This window comes from Perca fluviatilis, chromosome 3, assembly GCF_010015445.1.
Source record: "Perca fluviatilis chromosome 3, GENO_Pfluv_1.0, whole genome shotgun sequence".
Classification (NCBI taxonomy): domain Eukaryota; kingdom Metazoa; phylum Chordata; class Actinopteri; order Perciformes; family Percidae; genus Perca; species Perca fluviatilis.
In genome coordinates this window covers 17,549,835-17,567,114 of record NC_053114.1, presented here as the reverse complement: position 1 = coordinate 17,567,114, position 17,280 = coordinate 17,549,835, and the positions used below count along the sequence as shown (strand labels likewise).

At 39.6% G+C, this 17,280-nt stretch overlaps 2 protein-coding genes across 4 annotated transcripts; both read right to left on the bottom strand.

Moving 5' to 3' along the window:
• Positions 1-907: 907 nt before the first annotated feature.
• mibp2 (muscle-specific beta 1 integrin binding protein 2) lies at positions 908-3,384 on the bottom strand. Of its 2 annotated transcripts, XM_039795729.1 has the most exons (8): positions 3,125-3,384; positions 2,410-2,500; positions 2,177-2,225; positions 1,790-1,979; positions 1,619-1,690; positions 1,414-1,520; positions 1,241-1,335; positions 908-1,161 (listed from the first exon to the last, which is right to left on the bottom strand). In XM_039795729.1, exons 1-7 carry the CDS (start codon positions 3,148-3,150, stop codon positions 1,250-1,252), a joined length of 621 nt encoding a protein of 206 aa, XP_039651663.1. In that variant the 5' UTR covers positions 3,151-3,384; the 3' UTR covers positions 908-1,161; positions 1,241-1,249. The 2 variants fall into 2 exon arrangements, with proteins under 2 accessions (XP_039651663.1, XP_039651664.1); XM_039795730.1 differs by lacking the exons at positions 2,177-2,225; positions 3,125-3,384.
• Positions 3,385-10,913: 7,529 nt separating this feature from the next.
• Positions 10,914-17,125, bottom strand: LOC120556259 (hyaluronan and proteoglycan link protein 3-like). Of its 2 annotated transcripts, none has more exons than XM_039795728.1 (7): positions 16,850-17,125; positions 16,041-16,237; positions 15,710-15,935; positions 15,457-15,602; positions 14,885-15,187; positions 13,118-13,392; positions 10,914-11,137 (listed from the first exon to the last, which is right to left on the bottom strand). In XM_039795728.1, exons 2-7 carry the CDS (start codon positions 16,150-16,152, stop codon positions 11,114-11,116), a joined length of 1,086 nt encoding a protein of 361 aa, XP_039651662.1. In that variant the 5' UTR covers positions 16,153-16,237; positions 16,850-17,125; the 3' UTR covers positions 10,914-11,113. The 2 variants fall into 2 exon arrangements, with proteins under 2 accessions (XP_039651662.1, XP_039651661.1); XM_039795727.1 differs by lacking the exon at positions 10,914-11,137 and adding an exon at positions 12,350-12,821.
• Between the last annotated feature and the right edge of the window lie 155 nt (positions 17,126-17,280).

The following is a 17,280-nucleotide window of genomic DNA, read 5'->3' as shown; positions in this document are numbered from 1 at the left end:
CTAACTTGTTAGAAACTTGTTCTACTTATGAAAGCAAAGATGAAAATTTGTCTTTTGCTTTTAATTACATTAACATATTGTATTACATTTATTACAGATTGTGTATATACACATACAACCATAGGAATATACAGATTTAATAGTGTGTCTGCAATAAAAAAACAAACACATTAAGCAGTGTTTGCATCTAAGATTGCCACAGCTTTATGGAGAATCTGCCAACATGGTTAAAGTTATTTATTGCAACTGGAGGAAAGCATCTCTTAGAATTAATGTCTTTGCTTATGGGATTAAACCACTGCTCTAAAAACCACTCTCAAAAAGGTTGGTGTTGGATTGAAATTGGTATGTCCGCTATATTTTCCCCCACTTACATCTAGCGATGCTACTTTCCTGTCCAGAAATGCTGCTCAGTTTGGCTTATTTACATCAACCCGGTACACAAGGTACCAGTTTGTGGAATACTATATTTCTCTTGGACCACTGATTATTTTCCTGCATAGGACTTTATATAAATGCATTTTCTTCCATTAAGTGACCTGATCTGCATTATAATACTATGGTGTTAAACAAGGGACCTTTGTAGTTTATTCTGAAGGTAACACTTCCAGGGAAAAGCCCAAGTGTGTCTGAATTTAGATAAGGGTTGTGCTCTAGAACTGAGGCCACGAGGTTGAACCATGTGATTCCACTTATCACTTACACCAACTGCTGCCTGGGAACGAGATAGTGAAAGTCGCCTGCTCACTGTGCTCAACTAGCTACCCAAAAAAAAAAAAACAACTATATTTTAAGATGTATGCGTCACACATGCAAAGACTACTCAGAATACATTTTGAAGGGTTTGTAATACCTTCAGTGTAAGAGCTGGTCACTCTTACAAATAAAAATCAGTAAAGCACAAAAGTTGGCAGGATGAACATTTATTGACATAAGTGCAACCATCCTCTGAACATATCCATCAACACTTTTTGGAGTGTAGGCTGTAACAAAGCAATAAATATGGTAGATATAAAAACACGCCAGCATTGATGCCATCAGTTGAAACAGTTACAAAAAAATCATAGCAGTCCGCTAAATGAGCTGCCAGGTAGAAACTTAAGGCAAGGCGGTGGTCTGCTTGCATGCTGAGTATATGCTCCTTTTAGCCGATCGTATGACCTGCAATACAGAAAAACAATCAGAAACTCACATTTGGATACAAAGATTTGATAACTGGACAGTCAAAGGATTTGTTTACCTTTGTTTGTTAAAGAGATTTCTGGATATTATTCAGGATGTCGCCGTAGACAAAGTTGAACAGTTGTTCCTTTGACTTGGTTCCATCTAGCTGCACTGTAAAAGCAAACATTTAAGTCAAAAGGAGAAACTTTTAAATCATTAAAACATAAGTGACACAATGCCCACACTTACAGACATCAACATCTGTTGACTCCATGATGTTCTTGTGTTTCAAATACATGGGCCAGACGTGGCCGTCAAATAGGCCGGGGGGGTCTGGCACCGCGTAGTTCCTAGAGCTGCAGAGTGACACCAATTAATAATTAAAGTAAAAAAAATAAGCAGACTGGAGTATAAACACGAGTTAAGAACAGCGTCTCAACACTGAAGAACTTACCACCTCCTCTTTTTGCATTCTTCATATGGGATGGAAATAAAGTAACGTTGGTTCAGCACGTCGATCAATGGTCTGCAAGGTAAGAGACATAATGTCAAGGCCTATTGGTCCCATTTCTTTTTAGTGACAGAACCACCTATGAACAGAAATGTAATTAGCATAAATTCTTACCCGTAGGTGTAAAGCAGAAAGCCCTCCACAATAAGGATGTGAGTCTCCTCCTCTTCCTTTTGGTCAGACTTTGGGACGATCTCAGTATCCAGGGTGTTATTGACGCCATGAGACTTCTCAAACTTCACTGGGTTGTCCAACCATGCATAGATAGTACTCATCATGGCGTCCATGTCCAGAGCAGTAAGGACTGAAGAGAAAAGTGGGAGAGAAAGGATGGAGGAGAAGCGAATAGAAAATTGCAAAATGCATGTAAGAAACACATGTTCAAGTTTGTCTTTACTGCATGCAGTTTAAAAATTAAACAATGTTACAACAGGATCAAACACACAACACACAAAATGCACATACACACACTCAAACACTTTCATAAAAACCCAGGCTTACCATCATACTGCTTAAAGCCATCTTCACCAACTTCAATCTGATCTTGGGGCTGAAACATACATGATAAGATGTACCCAGGTACATTCCACTAGAGCTACACTCTGCTATATGGAAGGCTCTGATAGTGTTTAACTAAAGTCAAACAGTATGTAGTAACAAACTTGTTACTCAGAGCAATACCTTTGGTTGGCTATATCCAAAATTCAAAAGACATGTGTGTGCATGTGGCTCACCTTGAAGAAGTCATCCTGATGTACCACACAACAGTTGGGCAGGTTCTTGATCAGTCTGTTGGTGAGGGTGGTTTTCCCTCCATTTGTTACACTGAAGGGACAAAGAAATAAAAAACGGAAATGAATGGTGGATGATGCAACCCACATAAAGAGTGGTAAACAGATAAACGATCAGACCATCACTTAAGATATTGTACCTGAAACATTTGATAGAGCAGTTATACATAAATAAAATAAAAAATGTCCGTCAGGTAATGTTAAATATAATTATCCATTATCGTTACATCCGTTTAATCTTCACGGATTTTAACACAGGTTTTTGACCATAGATCTTCAGAGCAGTTTGTTGCACGTTAACACAAGTACACACATTTAGTGGACTTAAAAGCATTTATATACAAACATGTAAAAATAAAAAAGGGTGTGTCAACTGGACATGTGGTGGGTTTACTTTTATCTCTACTAGCTAGCTACATGCTTGTAAACGTTAGCTTTAGCTCGGTTTATTGACGGAAATTACCAGAGGAACTTAACGATAGTGCTAAAAGAAACCCCGACAATTTTCAAACAAAACAGTAGTACAACAAAAAGGAAGCAACAATTTCGCGGTTGTTACAACCGCCCTCTCTCCACGTGTGCCGGGCTTTTGAGGCCTAGCAGTTTAGGTTAGCCAGTTAGCTTGGTTTAGCTACCGGTCATATCTGTCGGAACTCACCCGCCGATGCCGATGATGTACTTCATGGTTTAGGATGGTTACAGGTCGTAGAAAGTCGCCGATAGTTCAAAACGTCAGTAAACCGAACGGGAAGAAAGCTTAAAAAGAGAAGGTTGCAACAGGAAACGTCAACTACTTAATTCCTCCATGGCACTTGAGTTAAGTGGGTACGGTGAGAGCAGAGAAGGAGGTGTCACTCGGACGCGGTGTATCACCGAGAGAGGGCCGTTTGCTCACTGCAGCTTCTACACATACTGAGGATAAGCGACGTGATTGGCTATTTAAACACATCGGGCTACACAGTAAACCCACAACAGCCAATCAGGAACGAATGTTACCGCAGCTCCATCGCCCTTCCTCACTCCGCCCACTCTACACCTTCTATGACGTAATCTTAATTTGTAATTCAAGAAAAAAAAGGTACAAGCAGTGGTGGAATATAATAGGTTTAAAATGCGAAACATGGCCTACTATAAGTTTATAAGAAATTATGTATTGCTGCATTGCAAATCGCCAAGCATTTGAGTTTAAAGTAGTTAGACTACAGCTCCACATGGACCTACAGTAGGCTATTACAAAACACTGCTTACATTAACACATAATAAGCCTGTGAAAGGGACCACTCTTCAAAGCCACTCTTAATTTTCATACAAATACATTCTGTAGCAAAATATAGATCAGGTTAACATTGCAAAAACATCAAAGAGAATAGATATTTGCAGTTCATTGTTGGTAACATTTACCCTAAGTAATAGAAAGAAAAGGCCTCTTTTGACCACTAGGACCTTAACAGAGACTAATTATGGGGCAACTTTGAATTGTGGGTATGATGTAGATGACCTGTCAGGGTTTCCCCCCTTATTATTTCCGATGTTAGTTTAGTTGCATTCAGCAGTATTATCAGCTACTCGCTTAACCATAACACACACCAATACACACATAATCTACAAGATAAGGCTGCCAGTACTGCCATAGAAAAGAGCTCATATTGAATCAGGGACACAAACAAAAGCAAAGGATAACACGTCTTGACACACTCACATTGCTGTGGTGTTTATTTCACCAGCCTGCAGCTGACCTCTCTCTGTGTTTAGAAACTTCCAAACCAAATCCATGACACAGTTTCCTGAGGTTGTCCCAAAATATTACTTATGTTGGGGGTTACACCCTCGAGAACCTCAGCTATGAGGAGGAAGTCGCCAAGTGAAGTGGAATTTGTAGGATTTCTATTCATAGTGTGACTCAGCTTCAGTCTGCCAATTTGGAGGAGATTTTCTTAAATTTCTTGATGTTTACAGCAATATAAACGTAAAACGTAAAATATAAAGCTTTTTGGTTTTAATGGATTAGAATGGTATATTGTTTCAAGGGGGTCAAGTGGAGAGAAATACATTCTACTGATACTAATAGGATGCTGTCAGTCAGGTTTACAAGACAGATTAACATTGTCCACCAAACTGTTGCCTTCTCATTTAGATACTTTGTGATACAATGACAATACTATCCCCTTTCAAAATGTGCCTCAGAGATTCTTGGAACTGAATGCTTATCACTCAACTGAACTCAATCAACTGAAACCCATCACATTTTTAGACCGTTTTATCAATTCTTATTTTTAATTCCTGTGACTCATGATTTATTTTACACACATGTATTGTCTGCTTTACACTTGCAACTCTAATACCCCATATCACCTCATACAATATTTCAGTTACTAGTTAACCTGCGTGCATCAGACTATCATGCGTCTTTTAAGTTTGAACAAAGCAGTTTTAGTTTAGCACATTTGTATAAATGTATTAAATGTGTCTGAAGGTGATGATAGCTAAATGAATATCTAGAATATCAAATGAAAGTTTTAATGTTGTGTTATTCAGCAGCTGTAGGCTATAATTGGCGAGAGATACAATCCACTCTTGCCATGGGAGTGAAGTGTGTATGTGTGTGTGTGTGTGTGGGGGGCTTCCCTATTTCCTACCCCCTATTCCGACGCCCTTGCTTGGACTACACCCATCTTCGAACTAGGCCTTCATTTTGATCTAACCTACACACCTGGAAAGTTTTGTGACTGCACCTTGCATAGTTATTTTCATATTCTTAAGTTTATTTGGTTAATGTTCTATGTTGCTCCTCTGGGCATCATAGTCAGGGTGTGGCTTTCATTCCCATGTACTTCATCACGTTGCCTTTTATTGTACTGTAGTGGTGGTAATTTTTAACTGGGGCAGATATTACTAGACAGTACAGTGTGAGCAAGTAAATGGTAGTGTAACATGGAAATACATTTATTCTACCACTGGCCCTAACATGCAAGAACAAAACTAATAATTATACTCAGAGTGAAAAGAAATCAACACAATGCTTTTGTTTTTTGAAATAATAATAAGACACTGAACAACATTATGCAAGATGGAGCTAAAAGTGCTTTATATGTTCTAAAACTTACCAAAACTTGTCATTTATTTTGTGGATTTTGGTTGATATTTGCTGACATTTTATGGCAGGCTTTTATTTTGTTCCAGTTTTATTGGATTTGATGGCATTTAAACACGTCTACTGTATGTAGCTGTAAAATGACGCAGTGTGCTCTTTTCTTTTTCCATGTAACATCTTTTTCCTGTGGTAAGTGAGTTTTAATAATAAGTGTCTTTATTGTGTCCACTCACACATGTGTCATCCACTCTTAGCCATGGATGTGGAGGTCAGAGCATGAATCTGCTTCCTTTCGACCAATTTCAGTTGTCGTGGCTCCTTTGTACAGTCTTGTTCATGTGCATTCTTACATAATAACAAAATGTTGCGTTAATAGTTCACATGACACTTGAGATGCTGAATCAGCTGCACAGCAAATATTTCACTGTCCCACATGAGACTGTATCATCCACCTGAGAGATCCTGCAGGGTCTGCCAACATACTTCTGTGACTGTACACTTTGTTCTCCTCTGCTCCCCTCCCTCACTGTTTGGTCATCATGTCACCTCAGGTTTTCAGCAGTCACATTTGTGTCATTCTGCATTTTTTTATTTTATTTTTTTTACATTTAATCTGATTGTATTTCCATTGATGTCGGATTTTCTCCATGACAGAAGATTTGTTCAGTGAATGAATAAGTGCTGATTAGGATATACAACCTGAAGTTTTTCTAAAGGTTGTGTATTTGTGATATAACTGAGAGAGTTGATAAAGTTTAATAGTTACTGCACATTTTGTTCTGCTCAGTTTTGGTACATTCTCTCTGTCAGGTGTCTTAGATCAATGGTCAGGTAGACACACGTACATGTGCACGTGCACTTACACTGTTTTTTTGTATGCTTCTTTCTGTCTTGAGCTTGAATTCTCATCGAAACATAATGAAACATTTTTTTAAGGAAATCCCCATTTAAGTTAAAGTTCAACTTTATGGTCATGTGTATTAGAAATACAATGGAATTCTTGTGCTTTGCCTCTCTCTGTCCTAACACGAGGGACACACACTACAGACCTGTATTTGAACAATGATTAATATACATAGGGTACACAATAACACAACAAGTGACATGCATATGTGCGTCAGCTGTTCAGCAAACGGACTGCCTGAGGAAAGAAATGGTTACTGAGGCAAGTGGTGTGTGATTTGATGCTCCGATAACGTTTTTTATTTATTTTATTTTTTAAGATGGAAGGAGCGAGAACAGAACATGAGTGGGGTGGCTGGTGCTCTATTGTTATCGGATGTTGCAATATTTTTCAATTTACAGTAATACCTTTTTATTGGATTTTAGCGCAAAAACGATGGATACTTGATTACAATGATATGTAAAATTTCTGAACAGGAATAATAAAAAATTAAGAGAATAATGAGTATAAAAATTTCAAATGTAATTTCAACCTGTAATTTTAGGGTGCTGTTTTCATTCCCATGTACTGTACTGGTGGTGATTTCTGACTGGGGCAGATGACACTAGATATATACAGTATGAACAGTATAGTGTGCATGGATAATCTAAAAGAGATTGGTTAAGATTTGAAGATGGAAAGTAAAGATGACTTTAGGTTTGCTAATAGCAAAAGTATAGGAATTAAAACATTACACTATATCTGAAGCTTTCCCCCTCTTTGAGTCACTCCAGTAGGGATAGATGCATTGATAACGTTTTTTTTTTGTCACATGCATTAACAAAGGACAGCATGTGAGTGGAATGACAGTAAAGAAAATACTTGGAAACAGCTCAAAGTTTAGTCATCCGAGGAAGGGATTTGATTACCCTGAAGCCAAGTAGGTGGTTCTCTGTTTTCGAGAACTTTTTAAGTTAAAAAAACAAAATAACCACACAAATAAGAAATATTGAAGGTACTGCATTTGCAAGTGTAACTCCTTTTTCTATTTTCTGAAGTAAAACTGTAGTTTCTTTGAAAAGAAAATGTTATGATCAATGGTTAAATAAATAATATTAGACAGAAAATAATAGACAAGTTTTAAACAAGTTAAAACTGTGGCTGCTTCCTGTTTCTGTTGTGAAAAAGATTGTGAGGTTGGAGTTTGCATTGTTTCTGTGGATCTACTTTGTACTCAGTGAAAGTGCTTGCTGCACTCTTGGCTCTGAAACTGGAAACTGGAAATGTTTCAACCTGCTCTGCCTGTATTTTGTTCTCAATAGACAGAGATCCTTTAATTTATACATTCTACTCAATATGCTTTAACATCTTTGCTTTAACATCCTTTTAAGCGGATACAGATTACATGATAATAACAGGCATGAATGGGGTCTTTGTTTGTTCTTCTTGCTAAAACTGTAAAATTATTGTAAAACTGCCGCTGTAGAGTAAAACCAAACCTGCATAGTGTATTTAGACAATCATGAATTTATAGAGTCTGAAGTAGCTTAGGAATGTATTTCCATTTTTCTTTACAGTCAGATAAAAAGACATTTTGGCCTTCAGGCAGCAGAAAAGCCACATCATTACCTATAATTATTTAGCAAAGACAATTAAGTTTATGTAACCTAGGTTAAAAATCTAAACAATAATTTAACAAGTCCCTCAGTGCTTCAAACGTATGAATTCCTGTCATGTCCAGTAGGCGACAGTAATGCACCTGTACACTGGCTTGCCAACCGCCAATGAATCAGAAAAAGAATAGGAGGAGGAGGAGGAGATAGAAGAAGAAAAAGAGAAAACTGAATTTGTTTTTACTGTCTATGAAAAAAACACTTGGTAGAAGTTCTTTTCTGTGGCAAGATGAACAGTGATCCACAGCTAAAGGTAAGCAAATACAGTAACAAACGACAATGATGAACTCTTTATCTATCTAAAATTGCAGGAACATCTGTCTGTCTGTGTGTTATGCGCATATCTCTCGAACCGTTAGTCCGATGGATTTCAAACGTGACAGGTGTCTTGCTACATGCACGAGAAAGTGTAGTGCCAAGTTTGACATTGTTTGGATTAGAAATGCAAAAGATATCGTTAATTATATAGAGGTAAAAGAAGCACACATTGGCTTTTGCTGCTCTAGCCACTGGCCACTCCCCCTCTCACACTGAGGACCAGAGACAGAGAGCAGCGGAGATTTGGCAGCTAAAATGTGACATACACCTCAGACCAACAAAAATGTCCAGTGTCCTCAGAGCTGAACCGGGCAGACACATCAGTTTTCATCAGACTCACCCCGGGTTAATTAAGTCTACTGCTAACTTTACAACACTAATAACATTACCGTCGCCAAAATACCACCGCGAATCAAATCCATACTTCACCGTTAACCGTCAAGCCACTGAACCTGTATGGAAATGAACACCTCTGCTGAAGTGTTAAATTCGTTAACGATCATATGAAACGTCTCTCTCTCTCTCTCTCTCTCTCTCTCTCTCTCTCTCTCTCTCTCTCTGCGTGCATGCACACACACACACACACACACACACACACACACACACACGTGCTGATAGCTCTCCTAACGGGCCGGGTGGGTAGCACACTGCCATGAGTCATGAGGCGACTGTCTGATTACTCCACATTTTCATTGTGATATTTTGTGATTACATTCTGAATCTGCAGCGTTCTCTGTCAGGTAAATATAGTAGTACAATGTCTTCCTCTGATGTTCCTGTTATCTTGCAGGTAACGTTAGCCAGCTGGCAAACATTTACGCTAATCATATTAATGTGTATTTTTTAGAGTTGACTTTACTCTAAAAGCACTGAACCGTCATTAGGGAGATCCAAAGAAATACCTTTAACTTTAGTTAAGCATTTTCACGTTAGAAACATTTCAACAGAGAAGCAGGCATGTTGACTAATAGCCGTTAAGAAGCTATTCGGCAGAATCTAAAGGGCCAAAATCCTATTAAAATCAGATTCAAACTCAATGAAGACTGAAGATGCAAATATAAAACCCATCCGTGCATTACTGTGTTCATCTGTCTTTACATTAGCTGTGTTAAATGATCATAGTTTAAGTAGTAGCTAGATCCTCTTGTCCTTATGCACACATTCACATCACATTCCTGTTTCCAGAGTAGAGATATTTTAATTTTATAGAAGTGCTCTTTTATTGCTAAAGAGATCATTTGTGCTCATTGTGGAGTTGTGTGCATACTATGAGAAAGATGGTTACAATTTCCAGAGGGAGCACACTTGCTTCCTTTGTACATGGAAGAATGACTCAGTTGCACAGGATGGTTTAGCTTAAAACTTAAATTATAGTTTATTATTGATAAGAGAGATGAATGTGTGTCAGAGACTGTTTTTTGTACCAGACCGAGATAATAGGAAATAGCCGTTAGGTTGATGTATGTGTGTGGTGAAAAGGTCATGAAGAGCAAGAAGAGGAAGTGGAACCAGCTGATGTTTGCAAGACACACACACACACACACACACTTTTGCCTGGCAATGGAGAGTCAGCAGTCAGCACCCCAAGAGGAGATAAATAGATAGGGACGGTGTTAGAGGGGGCTCACAAACTGGGAGGCTTCATGGACTGAGCTCCGTACTTTTTGTCTGGATGCTAGGGAAATTTAGTCTCATTGTGAACCCGCATGCGTTTTGTAATGCTTAAAATACTGTTCAGTAAAAGTACTTGACTTTATTCTGTCGTCTCCACACTTCATTTATGGTATTCTGGTTATATAGGTCATCAACGAATATGCGGGGGAATTAGAATTTAGAGAGATTATTGGAGTCAGATTTTTCTGGCCTCTGGGCCTTCCATTTATTCCCAAAATTCCCTACACCAGTAATTAACTCACATTTTAAATGAGCTGCATTTCCCTCATAACAAGTGCAGGCAACACGCTTTGTTTTTTTAATTGAGCTAACTATTAAGTAGTTATATGATGATATGGTAAGCATGCTATATTGTATTGCTTTTTGTCATGTCACATGTGCATTGTCTCCTAAACATGTGTCTTAACATTTAAGTTTATCATGTTGCATGTAATATTGTGTCATACAAAGAAAAAGTAGCTGCACCTTCAGGGACTTGCTCCTCCTTTTTTTCTTCATAGTGCTCCTTGCGCCTGTTAAACGGTTGCTTGTTACGCCTGCTGACTCTACAACCGGCTGTAACTTGTGCACAAGAATGTCACATTTTGTGATTGTGATCTTGTGACGATGTCTGCAGGCTGCAGGCTGCAGCATCTTTGGAGGATGTAACTTCTTTTTCGGAATCATAAGTTGCATGTGATTGGGTGTAATCAATAGAACAATATCCTGTATGTGAATCATCAGGCACCATTTCAAAGATATCTGGAGAAAAACTCCCTCTTATTGTACAATACTTGGTACATGAATAAATAACTGCTTTGCAAACATCTACAAAGAGCCATTTTTATTGCAAATTTAAATGTGGACGGACAAAACTCCAGAAAAGTTTCAGTTTAAGCAAGCTTTGGACGCTGTCTTATCTCACAAATTGTTTGTGTTGTCCCCACAGGAACGCAAAGACGTAACCGTCCGTCATCACAGATTCAGACGACCAAAACAGCCAAGGAGTGAGCAGCAGCAGCCAGCTAGTCACTCCCATCGTTGAATGTGACACTGTGTGGATGACGAAGAATAAATATCATCCAACTGTACAGACAAACAGTGAAAAACCACAAGAATGTGATGAGTACTACTTCATGAGCCTTGCGAAAATGTTTAAAAAGTTGTCCCCTCAGAAAAAGGCAGAGGTCAGGATGAAAATCAAGAGATTTCTCTTTGAAGCTGTTTGATTAGGAATAATCGATAGTATCTTTGTGTTAGCTCACTGCATCTTCGGTGGAGGTGAAAAACTTGATTGTTACAAGGTCTGGTGAAGTGTTGTTAATACTCTGAGATGATCCATCCTGTTTCACTAAATTTACAACATGAAAGCAGCAATTTGCCACATGATATACATTTCCTCTCACATTCATTTTGGAGTTTTTTAATAATCAAAACAAATGTCATACTTGTGACCCATACATTAGCACGCAAAAAACGAATAGCACTCAAATGCACCTGCTATTTGCTAGCAACAATCATTTGTAAAACATGATGCTGCTACCATTTGAGATTAGCTTGTAAACAGTGCTCGCAAATCGCCTTTGTGAAGCAGTCCTCTGGTTTGTTTAAATTATATGTCAGGATGTCAGAAGTTTCAACAAGAAAGAAGAGAATAAAAAGGATAGACAACTCAGGATATTTTGAATATTATTTCTTTAACAGCTGCTTTTCCTTGACTCAGTATACCAGTACCTACAATCACAGTGTATGCTGTATTTCCTTTCATGGAGCACTAATCTGTATGAAACCGGCCATCATGTTTTATAGTAGTTATGGTCTTCCATTGCCAGACCTAGCTCTAGCCAGACCTATCTCTATGCGGTCTTGCCAGTATGGTCTGGCTACATAGCCTATCTATTTTGGGATTGGGGAAAGAATGCTTGGGCTTGTTTGTATTTCTTTAAACCTTCAAATAGGTGACACACTGCGTTAAGACCTATACTTCTGACACTAAGATAGAGAGTTGCACTGTATGGTTAATAATGAAAAATCTATTATTTATGCAGTGAAGACAGCTCAGCCTATCTCAAGACAGATGCAGCGGGAGTCTCACAGCTGGACAGTACTAATACTTGGGCTAGTGTTTTTCAAATGTAAAAAAAACAAACAGCTGATGTTTTGTCAAGCCTGAAATATATTATTAATGGTTATATATGCAAATAAAGCTCCTACAAGTTGTGTGTATGTGGACGTTCAATTACTGTGTGGAGAGACAGACAGGAATCTTCTGTACAATTTTAATGGTTAGGAAAAGCATTTGTTATACAAAAATTTGTTATTAAAATAATTTAATTCCAATGATGTAAAAATTAAGTGATGTGAAAATCAGCTGAGTTACATGGTTATACAGTAGAACTGAGAAGCAAATCTTAACTCAATGTCCAACTTTTTCTGAATCACATGTCTTGGCCTTCATCGGCGAATAGAATAATTTGAATAGCTTTAATATTATTAATGCTTGATAGCATTAACTGAGACATCATAGTAAAGTAAAGGCTTTGCTCACATGTACAAAAATAGAAAATCACAGAAAAATTACAGTGGGATGTAGATAAAACTAAACTAAGGTTTTACACCAGTGGTTCCCAACCTTTTTCACTTGTTACTTGTAAGCCATATCTACCCGTGACCCATCAACACACTCTAACCCGTTTAAACAAAGACTGAGTGAAAAAGAGTTTTTTCTCCATGTTACCTGAAAAGTTTAGAGGCAAAAGTAGAGGCATGAGTATATAAAATGATCCAGTACATCACAAGAAAAAAATAGAGGAATGCCTGAAAAAGTAAATATCATTTTGTCAGTGTAAACACTTTTTTGGCTGCTTTCCTCTTCTGTTAATCATCTCAGGACCCCTCAGATCTCTATTGGTTCACACAGTACTAATGAAGCAGCTTGCTCATAAAGAAACATATTTTCAAGAAACCCGTGCCAACTTTACATTTCTGACCCCAGAGAAGAGGGGGATCTACATTCATTCATTCATCACCTGCCTTGTAGCAGTAGACTCCATGCTTGTGCTGGGGAGGTGGGAAGCCAAAGCTGCGCACCCCGGGCTCCGAGGGGCCACAGTTTCTTCGTGGCCTTGTGATGGGATACCGAACACTTCCATCAGCCAGCCAGCCAGCGTCACAGCTGTCCAGCCCTGTGAGTTTCCAGGCGGCGTAGAGCTGTCCCACCTTGGCGACCTCTGCTCCGTCCTCCCGACACGCCTGCTGAGCCTCAGTCAGGTTCATCTTGTGAGAGGGCTTAAGATAGTAGACTTTCCCTTTTGAAGAAAACACATTCAGTGTTACATTTAACTTCTGCAGGCTGGATAAGGTTCTTTAAACATTTCTGTGTTTCAGACCTCCAACATTTGACAACAGACACCCATTTGACTAGAGTTTGTCCCAGAGACTTGTGTAAACTCTTATTATGTTAATTTACTTTTAACTCATGCACATAAAGAAAATATTCAAGTCAGAAATATGGGATGCTGGCTTATTTAGCTTGTAAGGTGGGAAACCTTTGCTTGAAAACAATAAGGATGAAAGCTGGGGCAAACTAGTGACATACAGCAAAAGTAATCTTTTAGAGATGAGCTTTGAAGGTTCAAATCTTGAATTGTAGTCGATGTGTCTAACAGTTAACTCAATGCCCTTGTGATGTTTATAGCATTTAAGAAAGTTTCCAGTGATTAGACTATGAATTACTAATTACATTTCTTTGTGTTAGATGTCTTAAGGCCTATGTAAGCTCATAATTCATTGTTGAGCTGTTGAGCTAAGATCAATGCAGACTTCATGTTGGCTGCTGCACACTATTAAAGGTCCCATGGCATGAAAATGTCACTTTATGAGGTTTTTTAACATTAATATGCGTTCCCCCAGCCTGCCTATGGTCCCCCAGTAGCTAGAAATGGTGATAGGTGTAAACCGAGCCCTGGGTATCCTGCTCTGCCTTTGAGAAAATGAAAGCTCAGATGGGCCGATCTGGAATCTTGCTCCTTATGAGGTCATAAGGAGCAAGGTTACCTCCCCTTTCTCTGCTTTGCCTGCCCAGAGAATTTGGCCCACCCATGAGAAAGAGATAGACATCATGGCTTTCAAACAAGCAAAGTGGTAGTTGGTCAAGGCCACACCCCCAGAAACGGCACATACTAAGTACAGCTCATTGTGGAACTGGCTCTAGTGGCTGTAATTCTGCGCCAAGGCTGAATTTTGTGAAAGAGACTTCAGATACAGTATTAGGGGACCACTAAGGTCTATAGAAAAGCATCCAAAGAGCACCATGTCATGGGACCTTTAACAGTGACAGCGCCTTCTAATGAGAGGCGTCAGAGAGCATAAAGAAGTGCTTCTGGGCAAATATAGTTTCCAGTGTGGTACTTGAGCATGGCGTGGCATGGCTCATTTTCACAGAGGACATTTTGACATGCCACAGTAGGACAAGCACAGGTGTAAATAATGGCATTAATGGCTGCTAAATTCCATTCAGCTGCTTCAGTTTCAGGGTCCTGGTATTCAGAATCAGCTTTATTTGCCAGGTATGAGGACACATATGAGGAATTTTGCTTTGGATTATACAACTATGCGCATGTATGTGCATGCAGGCTCACTGTCACACTGTCATGGCTTACTGGGACACGTGAACAGAGCCATTGTTAATGGTATTTGTCACACCTGTGTGTTTCCTTTGATGACAAGTCAAACTCTGCAGTGAAGAAGGCCTTTTCTACAGATTGTGAACCTGCCATTGTTGGTCTCACACCACCTCACCTCGGAGTGAAGAGGAGAAGCAGAAGACATCGTAGCGATGAAGGTGAAGGTGTCGTCTGCCGTAGCTCCGGACACCCGGGGCGAGGCCATGCCCCCCGCAGGGCACTCTGGGCTGGGTGATGGGGTACTGGACTGTCCCGTCAGCCAGCCAGCCTGCATTGCACCAGTTCAGGCCCTCCTTCCAGGACTGGAAGAGCTGTGTGAAGGTGGCCAGGATCGAGCCCTGCTCCTCACAGGCCTGCTGGGCTCCCAGGAAGCTGAGATGGTAATGACCACGAGGGTGCTGGTAGGGGAACACCACACCTGGGTGGAGGAATAAGTTAGACGCTATTGCACAAAGTATATGGGCTTAAAAGGTTATTCAATGGACACTTGAATAGAACAGAGCCTACAGTATGTGCTTTTGTCTATGACAAGTCAAAATGTCTGCTGTGAAAAAGGCCTTTTACTATCAACACATTCAGTACAACTAATACTTACAACTTACAACTAAAATCAACAAGAAGGCTATGTGAAATGTTTTGACTCCGCTTGCCTCTGATAATGGAGCTCATGGTTTCAGTGTATTGTACCTTGTAACTCCAGATAAACTGAAGTGCTCTTGTCCTCCAGTCCGTCCACCACCTCGCAGTGGTAACGGCCTGCATCATTCAACAGGAGTTTAGTCATCACAAGTGCAGCATCTCCTGGGAAATCCCGTCTGAGCTGCACACGACCCCTGGCCAACAGACATACTGGGAGTTAAAGGACACACAAGCTCATACAGCCATGAAAAAACAGAAAAGAGTAATCCTGATTATTATAATTATGTATCATTTCAACAACCTGAAGTCCCCAAAAGTTCGACTGCGGGAGCCGATAGCCACCAGCACGTCTGTCTCCTGTCCCCCAGCAGCAGTCGGGAGCCAGGACCACTTGACCCGTATGTCCCTTGGCGAGCTCAACTCAGGCTCATACCAAAAACTGCATGGCATGGTGGCATTACCCCCTGTGACTGCAAACACTGATGGCTGAGCAGAGTCCACATGGAGCTTTACGCCACTGAAATGAACTGCAGGAAATATTGACTTTACATCTGGAGCTTGAAAATATGGACTAGAAGAACACATATTGCAGCTATTTACATAAACATATATTTTATTGATCGTGTGCATACTTTCTTTGTTGCCATTTCCATTGAGGAAGTCATGGTAGAAGAAGCTGTTTGGGATTGACAAAACCAGCTGAGCCCCCAACAACAGCAGAGTTTGGAGGCAACAGATCATCATCCTGGCTGTGAGGACAAATCCGGATCCTTAATGCCCTCTGTGCAATCCCCAAAGCCCGCAGAGAGAAATGTGATTGGAGTAGTCCCTAAAAGCACAGTGGAATAATTATTTTTGTATGACTACGTTATTTTTGCAAGAATTTTCAATTAACATACACCCTGCTGTATTTTTACCATCGGATGTTGTGACAGGACAGTGCCAGTAGAGGGCAGCATGATACCATGTTAGTGAGATCTGTCTATTTTATATGAAAATGTAATTTTGCCACTTCGATAACTTTTCTGCACTTTATAAGTTAATGAAAATAATGCTTCTGCATTTTGACACCACAAAACTGCAGCTTAAAATTACCGATTCAAAAGATGTAAATGTTGATGACTTGCATTGTAGTTTCAGTTTTTCCTACATTGCAGGTAGGCTACAACAATGTCGATTAAGAGCATAATGTGTTGGCTATCTCTGGTATACTCGACATTTGATAAGAACAACACCTATGGCAATTTTGACAATTTAGGAACAGCAACAGACGCCAGGTGATAATAAAAATAAAAATAAAAGTCAAAGTGCAAAAACTAAAGGACTAACACATTTTTTTTTAAAAAGTCAGAAGCTCATTTGACTAGTGAGTGATTTTTGTTGTAAAGAGCTCCACGTCATATTTGACGTCATTTTGTTGATATTTATTTTCTTCACTTACCGTGAAACACCTTGATACTGTGCCTGCGTGGTATAAATCCTCGAGGAGAGAAAAGCTGTGACGCCGAGGAGCAGAAGTCAGAAGTCTGCTGCGAATAAATCACTTTCTCCAAAAGGAGGGTTTCTGGTCAAAGAACAAAAACCATCAATAATAGGTTTAGTCTCCTCCACTTTTTGTCGATGATAAAACAGGTACAACTCAGTAGTGTATCCTAACTTTTCACTAAAAGAGTAGCACGGCTGTGGTGCTGCTCTGCCGCTATCAGCTGATGCACTGGGAACTTACCTGTGTGTGTGTGTGTGTGTGTGTGTGCGTGCGCGTGTGTGTGTGTGTGTGTGTGTGCGTGCGCGTGCGCGCCTGTCTGTCTGTCTGTCTGTCAGTTATGGCGAGGTCCCCAATTTAATTAATCAGTATTGTACATTCAAGTAGTT

Bases quoted from the DNA above. Each gene is read 5' to 3' on its own strand.
- LOC120556259 (XM_039795727.1), bottom strand. From the start codon at position 16,152: ATGATGATCTGTTGCCTCCAAACTCTGCTGTTGTTGGGGGCTCAGCTG. The intron at 15,936-16,040 runs GTATGCACACGA...TATTTCCTGCAG, and splicing joins TGGAAATGGCAACAAAGAAA to TTCATTTCAGTGGCGTAAAG. The intron at 12,822-13,117 runs GCAGGTGATGAA...TAAACTTTTCAG, and splicing joins ATGGAGTCTACTGCTACAAG to GTAACATGGAGAAAAAACTC.
- mibp2 (XM_039795729.1), bottom strand. From the start codon at position 3,150: ATGAAGTACATCATCGGCATCGGCGG. The intron at 1,980-2,176 runs GTAAGCCTGGGT...TTTTCTCTTCAG, and splicing joins TGGCTTTAAGCAGTATGATG to TCCTTACTGCTCTGGACATG. The intron at 1,336-1,413 runs GTAAGTGTGGGC...TTGCTTTTACAG, and splicing joins GTCAACAGATGTTGATGTCT to TGCAGCTAGATGGAACCAAG.